Source organism: Miscanthus floridulus, chromosome 10, assembly GCF_019320115.1.
Source record: "Miscanthus floridulus cultivar M001 chromosome 10, ASM1932011v1, whole genome shotgun sequence".
Lineage (NCBI taxonomy): Eukaryota > Viridiplantae > Streptophyta > Magnoliopsida > Poales > Poaceae > Miscanthus > Miscanthus floridulus.
The window spans coordinates 70747151-70756390 of NC_089589.1; the positions used below are offsets into that span (position 1 = coordinate 70747151).

The 9240-nt window shown below is 51.3% G+C and overlaps 1 protein-coding gene across 1 annotated transcript; it reads left to right on the forward strand.

Moving 5' to 3' along the window:
* The first annotated feature begins 8256 nt into the window (after positions 1-8256).
* Positions 8257-8571, forward strand: LOC136488825 (uncharacterized mitochondrial protein AtMg00860-like). Its single transcript, XM_066485627.1, has one exon. The coding sequence runs from the start codon at positions 8257-8259 to the stop codon at positions 8569-8571; it is 315 nt and encodes a 104-aa protein (XP_066341724.1).
* Positions 8572-9240: the final 669 nt, after the last annotated feature.

Here is a 9240-nt window from a genome sequence, read left to right on the forward strand (position 1 = left end):
TGTTTTGGTTATTTGGAATCTATCTTCTAATAATAAAGAGACAAAATTTCTGGTGCGTTTTTTTTCGTCCAGCCCATTCTAATCTGGCCTAACTGTTCAATCCACTCGTGATTCGCTCCAGCTACTGACTGTCCGGCCGGCCCACTCACGGCCCACCTGCGCAAGCGAGGGAACTCCAGCTACCAGACTGTCCGGTCAATTTTTCAGCCCATCGGCCCAACGCGTAAACAGCCCAGTCCACTCCACCCATAAGGAAAACAACTGGAAAACCCGACAAAAATTCTGACCACACGAGGATTCAAACCGTGCCTTAAACCATGCAATTAACAATTGCTAATCACTAGACCATGTGAACTCACGTGATGTCAATGAATCGTTTTCTATTTACCCTCTACCACCTTCAAACCTTTACATTGAATCTCTTTTTTGTTTTTTTCTTTCTGATTCTGTTTTTCACTTGGTTCTATTTTTTATTTTCGTCCATATTTTTTTTCCTGTTTTTGCATCTTTTTTTCTTTTTTGGACCTTTCATTTATTTTCGTTCCATGTTTTTCCCCTTCTTTTCTCCCAAAGTTTCTGTCTACTCCGAGTATTCTTTCCATAGTTTTGTTTTTTTCCCAAGTGTACCTCTTATTTTTATTTTTTACTTACGCTTCTATCTCCAATACTAAACGACTTGAGTATTTCTTTTCTAATAACAAGTATCTTCTATTCGGCACTAGGCCTCCCCTCTCTTGGTGCTTCTCTGACCGGTGGCCATGGGCTCGTCATCTGGATTGGTGGCTCGTATGGATTCCTCTGTTGGCGAAGAGTTCGAGCGTGAAGTTCATCGTCGCTTTGGCGTCCAGGTGCACCATGATTCTCCTAGCCCTAGAGGCTCGTTTTTCTTGCTGGCTACTTTTCGTCGTTTTCTCTTTCGGCTTACGGAAGACAGTGTCTCTCTGGCGCTCCAATCCTGTCTGGGAGGGCTTGCATAAAAGTTTCACGTGGTGGAACTTAGTCACAATCATTTCCGATTCTCAGTGTCCTGCAAGGCTGTGGATTTTCATGTTTATGCTTTGAGACGATTCATTGGTGAAACTTTTGATGTTTATTTTCATCTGTTTAACAATGGTGTTCCGCACTGGGAACGTGAGAAGAGATTGTGGGAAGAAGAGGAGGCTAAAAAATGGACGTTAGTTCTTTCTAAATGTCAGAAACGCAATGCCAAGTCTCAGTCTGCTAATGCTTCTGCTAAGAAAGTTCGTTTTGCGCCTAAGCTTGTTCTTGCTTCTCCGGTCAAAAAATTTGCTCCTCCTACTCCCAGAGCTCAGTTGATTTCTTTTGGGGAGTTCAAAACCTCGATTGATATCTATGATTCTTCCTTCGAGCCCTTCACTGTTCTTCCCCCTGAGAATGGTAGGGCTCTGCACAACTCTGCTCAGTTCAACTCAGTTCAGTTGGAGTTCGTTTCAGAGGACAGGTCAGTTCAGAAGACTGCCAGGCTGCCGCCCTTGGATAGCTCGTTCATTAAGTCTGCCTTGAAAAAGGATATTCTTTCGGCTAATTTGATTTCTAGCTCGGTACCCGATGCTGATAATTATGAGCAGTCTAATAAAGCTGAAGATTGGGGGATATCTCGTTTTAATTCTGCGCAGTGCTCTAAGTGTTTACGGCGGGGTCATCTGTCCCGAGACTGTCGCTTCATTGTTCGCTGCTTAAAATGCTATAACTACGGCCATCGGGCCAAACATTGCTTATTTAAGCCGAGAAGGCGTCTTTGCTGGAGGCCCAAATCTCCTATGCTGGGCTATACTGAATCCTCTCCTAAGTTATGCTGGAAACCCAAATATCCATTGGTCCGGGGGCCCATTAGTGATCAAGAGTCGTTATTGACTGGGGATACGTTCACATCCCCTCGGGAACTGCAAGCGCCGGACGCCTCCGAACAGGCGCTTGGTGACCTGGGGATTAATGTGCAACAGATGCAGGACATCAACACCCTGTTCACTTAATCGTATCAGCCATGCTTATCAGCCATGATACAGTGTTTTTCTCTCACAATAAAACAGTATCAACCGGCTTATAAGCCAAAGAAGCGATCTAAGCGAACAGGATGCAAGAGATCAACCCCGTTGGTCATTGTTTTGCTCATCAGAACAATGGTATGGAAGTGGACCAAGATGCTGAAGATGATGATCAGATGGAGATGGATGTGGTGGAGAATTGGGTCCCTCAGCACCCTGATCAGCCACAGGATAATATTACATTCAATCAGTCAGGTAGTACTACTAACTATCTTAGGGCGACTGGCCCTGACATTCATCTGTCGGTGGAAGAAGTTCTTGCTGGAATTCAGAACAGTGGTGGGTCCTCGTCCTCCAATTGACTCGGGTGTTGTGACCTCTGACAGAAGTGCACACCTGATCATTCCATCATTCATTGTCAAGGCGTGTCAGAAGCTTGCTGTGGATGATATTCTGCCATTCACTCGGGAGAAGATGGTGCAGGAATGGAAGGAAGATGTTAAGAAGGCTATCTGTTCAGTTGCCCCAGTCATGGATTGCATTCTTATCAGGCCTCCAAAAGAAGGAAGACGGTGGCATTGGTGACTGACCTGGATGAGCCCCCCCCCCCCCCCCCCCCCCCCCCCCCCCCCCAGAATGCAGAAGAAGCTGCCAACCCGATCCCACTCGACAACCTCCGCGAGTGGGGTGTCAAATACGGAGTGCCTCCTGAGGAGCTCTCGGAGGATGCCCTTATGCAAGGGCGCTCTGAAGATCAGGATTAATGTCGCACCAAGTTATCTGCGCTGGCTGCCGTCCTATTTTGTTGATCAGTCTTTGATATATTGTCGATGTCTATGTTGGCTACTTTACCTTTATGTTGCATGTGATGTACGCTGGTACTATGTGGGTTGATATTATGTCGTTGGCTACCATGATGCTCTTATTTGCTATTACTGTGTTAATGACCTTCTATGAAGGTTGTTATGCTTTCGCTCTGTATTTTGGTTTCCCCAATGAATAGATCTTGGAACATCTTATGTTGGAATGTTAGGGGGATCAACGCTGCTGAGAAATGGCCTAGTATTCGTAGCAAAATTGATGAAAGTAGCTGTGAGATCTTTTGTTTTCAAGAAACTAAGAAAGAAAGCTTTGATCCCTCGTTCATCAGGAACTTTGCTCCGAAAAGATTTGATAAGTTTATCTTTGCTCCTTCAGTTATTGAGATTAAACCGTTTGCTATCTCAGTAAGCTTCTCCTCCAGGCTTGATCTTAATATTTGGAATCTCACCACAGTTTATGGCCCATGCTTAGAACCTGCTCGCTCCACCTTCGTGTCCTGGCTGCGTAATCTGGATATTCAGGATAATGATAACTGGATCTTGATTGGTGATTTTAATTTTTATAGATCTCTGGAAAATAGAATCAGAGCTAGTGGTAACTTTCAGGATACTCAGATTTTTAACAAAGTGATTGACCACTTGTGGTTAGTTGAGTTACCTTTGAAAGGAAGAGCTTTTACTTGGAGTAACATGCAGTCCAATCCTCTTTTAGAGCAGCTTGATTGCTTTTTCACATCTGTGAACTGAACTTCGGATTTCCCAAATACTATGGTGACCCCTCTAGCCAGACCAACTTCTGATCATGTGCCATGCAAAATCTCCATTGGAACAAAGATTTCTAAATCCAACATTTTTCGTTTTGAAAACTATTGGACAACTCACAGTTCCTTCTTCAGTACTGTGCAGCATTCTTGGGTACAGCCTACCAGCAACAGGGACAACATTGTATCTGTTCTATCAGCTAAATTCAAGAGGCTGAGGTATGATCTGAAACAGTGGAGCAAGGGCATTTCCAATCTCAAGTAATTCTATATTTGGATACTCTTGAGGAATTTATGCCTCTTTTTAACACTGAATGGAACTTGAGACGATCAGTACAAAAGCAGTTCAGTAGGCTTCTGGGGCAGCAGAAATTGTATTGGAAACAGAGAAATACCATCAATAGAATAAAGCATGGTGATGAGTGTACCAAATATTTTCATTCCATGGCAACTATCTCTTACAGAAGGAACATGATTGCCCAGATACAAGATGACTATGGTGTTTCTTTAATTCACCATGAGGACAAGGCCAACCATTTGTGGTGCTCCTTCAAAAGTAGGATGGGTTTCTCTAATAATGTTTCAATGGATTTTGATCTTGGTTCACTGGTACATATCAATGATGATGCACAGTTAGATAGTCTTGCTTCCCCTTTCTCTGTTGCTGAGATTGATAATATTATAAAGATCATGCCTACTGATAAAGCCCCGGGTCCAGATGGTTTTAATGGTATGTTTATTAAGAAGTGTTGGCCTATCATTCGGGAAGATATCTATAAATTATTCTTTGATTTCTTTGACAATAAGGTGAATCTTGCTCCCATTAATGGTTCACACATTGTGCTTGTTCCCAAACATAGTAACCCGGTCTTGGCGTCTGACTATCGCCCAATCTCTCTACTGAATTGCTGTGTTAAAATGATCACTAAATTATTGGCAGAAAGGTTACAGAAGGTAATCTTGAAGATTATACACAAGTATCAGTACGGTTTCATTAAGCATCGAACAATCCAGGACTGTTTAGCCTGGAGTTTTGAGTATATCCACTAGTGTCAGCAGTCTAAAAAGAAATAGTTATTGTGAAACTGGATTTTGCAAAAGCTTTTGACACGGTAGAACATTCAGCTATCATTGAGATGCTTTCTCACCTGGGATTTCCATCTCGATGGATTAATTGGGTAAAGATGATTCTCTCCACTGGTTCCTCGTCTGTCTTGCTTAATGGTGTGCCTGGCAAAGTTTTTATCTGTAAGAGAGGTGTGCGGCAGGGTGACCCTTTGTCACCACTGCTGTTTGTTCTTGCTGCTGAAATTCTTCTGTACATCATCAATGGGCTAAAAGACAAAGGTGTTCTGAAATTTCTTATCCTGCAGCCAGGCACTGACTTTCCTATTGTTCAGTACGCGGACGACACCTTATTAATCATGCAAGCTGATGCTAGGCAGTTGTTCTGTCTTAAAGCAATTTTGAATTCCTTCGCTGCTTCCACAGGGTTGGTGGTAAATTTTGAAAAATCTCTTCTAGTGCCGATAAATGTCTCTAATGAAAAAATGATGATTCTTGCTGGAACTTTGGGTTGTCAGATCGGATCTCTCCCCTTCACTTATTTAGGCTTGCCTCTTGGGACTACTAAGCCAAAGATAGAAGAATTTGCTCCACTCTTGGACAGAGTTGAAAGGAAACTATCTGTTATGGTAGGCCGCACATATCAACGGAAGACCAGCGGCTGAGAAGGAAGCCTAGGCTAAAATAAGTTATAGTTTGTTAGCATGCGAGTGATTTTAGGAGATTGGTTATTGCTTTATAAACACTCGGTCTATATGGCCTAACTTGCGATTAAGGATTGGTTAGCCTGGGATTGAGATTCCCCCAGGCCCCCGGGCATCACTGTTCACCGTCATCCCTTTGTCGTCCTCGCCCCAAACCCTTGGCTGCAGCACGGCGCCGTCGCGCCGCCGCCCTGCCAAGTCACGGCTCGCCTTCTCCCCTCCGTACTTCCTCCGCAGTAAGGCGCGCCGTACCAACCTGGTATCAGAGATGTCCTCTGGTTCTGGGACTCCGTCGGTGTCCGTGCCCTCCTCCACCACTGTTCCGCCCACCTCCGGCGCACCCGCACCGGCGGCCACATCCGCTGCCCTTGTGCCAGCCATACCACCAAACGTCTCCCTCCCACCTCCCCCGCCCGCCTCCTCTGATGTCATCGCTGCTGCCCTCTACGACCTCCAGCAGCAGCTGCACCTCCAGTTCGGCGCCATCAATGCGCGACTCGCTGCTCTCGAGGGCCACACACCCTCGCCGCCACCCGCGTCGATCCCGTTCGGCCTTCCCGCCTATGGCGGCATGCCTCCGCTGCCAGCACCTAGCGTCGTCACGTCGGCACCACCCGCGGCGCCACCGATTTTCCCATCTGTGCCTCCACCCGTGCCCATGTTCTCCTCCTCTGTGCCGCCCTCCACCATCACCACCACCACCATACCCTCGGGACCCATCCCGATCACACAGATCAACTTCCCACATTCACCCTCCCCGCTGCCACCATTGTCATCCATCATGCAGGCCCCGGTGGACTCCTCTGCCAGGCACAGCCCTCCACCGCAAACCCACATCCCCCCGGCACCGGAGGGCCACACCGTGCCGCGTTACCAAAAACTTTCGTTTCCGACTTATGACGGCGAAGTGGAGCCGCTGGGGTGGTTGAATAGATGTGAGCAGTTCTTCCGTGCCCAGCGAACTCCGGATATCGACCGCATCTGGTACGCGTCCTACCACATGAACGGCACGGCGCAACAGTGGTACCTCGTGCTTGAGCGCGACGCCGGCGAGCCCACTTGGAACGAGTTCATTCAAGATCCTCTGCCATCACAGGTTCGGGCCGCCAATCAGCACCAACCATTTGGCGTACTTGGCACGTCTGCCGTTCACCTCGACGGTCGAAGCATACCTAAAGGCGTTCCAGGCGCGCCTCGCTCACGCTAGTCCCCTGGCGCCCCTTCAGCAGGCCCAGCTCTTCATGGGCGGACTGCCTGAGGCCCTTCGCGTCGACGTGGAGCTCCACGAGCCCCAGGATCTCCAGCGGGCGTTGCGTCTGGCCAGGGCGTACGAGCGCCGGAACGCACTGGCGACACTTGCGCTCCCCGCACCACCCCCCCGACCACCACGCCGCGTGCTTCCAGCGCCTAGAGCCGGCCAGCCCGCGCCACATGCGGCGCCGACATCGTCGTCCACGACACCGCATCTATTAAAAAAGCTCACACCTGACGAGATGGCTGCTCGCCGCAAGCAGGGGCTGTGTTAAAATTGCGACGAACCTTATGTGCGCGGCCATAAGTGCGCGTGGCTGTTTTTCCTAGAGGCGGCTGACTACACGGTGGACGAGCCGGACGACGTTGACGACACCCAGGCGCCCACCGACGCCACGGCCGTGGCGCCCACGACGTACGACCCCGATGCCCCCTTGATCTCCTTATCGGCGATCACGGGCGTCCGCACGGAGGACACGATGCAATTGCGCATGCAAGTTGGCGCGCATGAGTTCACGACGTTGCTCGACAGTGGGTCTACCCACAACTTCATCAGCTCAGCGGCAGCGCGCCGCATCGGCCTTCACTTCAAGGAAGCGGGGGCACCCATGTCGTCGTGGTGAACGGTGACCGTGTCGCTTGTCGGGGCCTCGCCCGCGACGTCGCCCTCCGGATCGGCAACGAGCACTTCGCGGTGGATTGTTTCTCCATCCCTCTGGACTGCTATGACATGGTCTTGGGGATCGCTTGGCTGCGTACCCTGGGGCCCGTCCTCTGGGACTTTGATGAACTCCGCATGGAGTTCACACGCCACGGCCGCCGGGTGCTGTGGAAGGGCATCGGCTCGACGCGCACAGCCACTCCGCCGACGGGACGCCTTCATTCCGGCCGCCTCTACTCTGCCAAAGGCACCGAGCCGGCCCTGCTCAAGCGGCTGCTGGACGCGTATGTGGACGTGTTCGCCGCACCCACAGGCCTCCCTCCGGCGCGGCCCTGTGGAATCCACCTCAAGCTGGCCACAGAGCCCGTTGCCATCTGACCATACCGATACCCCCAATTGCAAAATGATGAATTGGAGAAACAGTGCGAGGACACGCTGCAGTAGGGCATCATTAGGCCCAGTACATCACCATTTTCTGCACCGGTCCTCCTCGTCAAGAAGCAGGACAGTACATGGCGCTTTTGCGTTGACTACCGGGCGCTCAATGCAGCGACAGTGAAGGACAAATTCCCCATCCTGGTGGTGGAGGAGCTCCTTGACGAACTCCATGGCGCGAAGCTCTTCACCAAGTTTGACCTCCGATTGGGGTATCATCAAGTTCATGTGCACCCCGAGGACGTGGCCAAGACGGTGTTCCGCACTCACCATGGCCATTTTGAGTTCTTGGTCATGCCATTCGGCCTCTCCAACACGCCATCGACATTTCAAGCACTAATGAATTTTGTGCTCAAGCCTTTCCTCCGCAGGGGCGTCCTTGTGTTCTTCGACGACATCCTCGTCTATAGCGCTTCCTAGACCGAGCACCTGCAGCTGCTCCGGGCGGTCCTTAGCGTCCTCCACGAGCATCGCCTCCACATTAAGCGCTCAAAATGCTCCTTCGCCACGCCATCGGTCCAGTACCTCGGCCATGTCATCACGGCAGACGGCATGGCCATGGACAGTACTAAGGTGGCGGTTGTGCAGTCCTGGCCGCAACCACGGTCGGTCCGAGGCCTGTGCGGCTTTCTCGGCCTCACCGGGTACTACCGGCGGTTCATCAATAACTACGGCTCCATCGCGGCGCCGTTGACACAGCTGCTTCGCAAGGAGGCTTTCGCTTGGACCGACGCCGCTACGACGGTGTTCGCAGACCTCAAAGCTACGCTATCAACTGCGCCCGTGTTGCACCTGCCCGACTTCTCCACGGAGTTCGTCGTCGATTGCGATGCGTCGGGGTCCAGCTTCGGGGCAGTCTTGCACTAGGGAGTCGGCCCCATCGTGTTCTTCAGCAGGCCCTTCGCCGCGCATCATCTGCAGGCCGCGGCTTATGAGCGCGAGCTCATCGGCCTTGCGCAAGCAGTCCGCCATTGGTGCCCCTATCTTTGGGGTCGCGCCTTTGTGGTGCGGACAGATCACTACGCATTGAAGTTTATGCTGGATCAAAGGTTGTCAACGATCCCGCAACACCATTGGGTTAGCAAGTTGATGGGATTCGACTTTCGGGTGGAGTATCGCTCGGGCCGCCTGAACGTCGTCGCGGACGCGCTCTCGCGCCGAGACGGCGATGCACCGCTCCTGGCTCCCCTCGCGCTGGCGGATCAGCATGCGTGGGAGGCTTCCCTGCCGGCGTTCCAGCTCTTCGACGACCTCCGGCGCGAGATCGACGCCTCGCCCGAGCTCCGCACGCGCTGCGACGACATGGCGGCTAGTGACCACGGCACCGATTGGCGCGTCCATGACGGCCTGCTGCTACGCGACGGGCGCGCGTTCGTGCCCGCGTCATCGACGGTCCTGGATGACGTACTGCAGCTGGCCCACATGGGGGGCCACGAAGGCATCCAGAAGACGCTGCAGTGCCTCCGCTCAGAGTTCTACGTCGACCATGATCGGCGTGTCGTCCGCGAGTTCGTTCGCTCCTGCGCGACATGCCAA

Coding starts and splice junctions, on each gene's coding strand:
- LOC136488825 (XM_066485627.1), top strand. CDS start 8,257: ATGGCCATGGACAGTACTAAGGTGGCGGTTGTGCAGTCCTGGCCGCAA.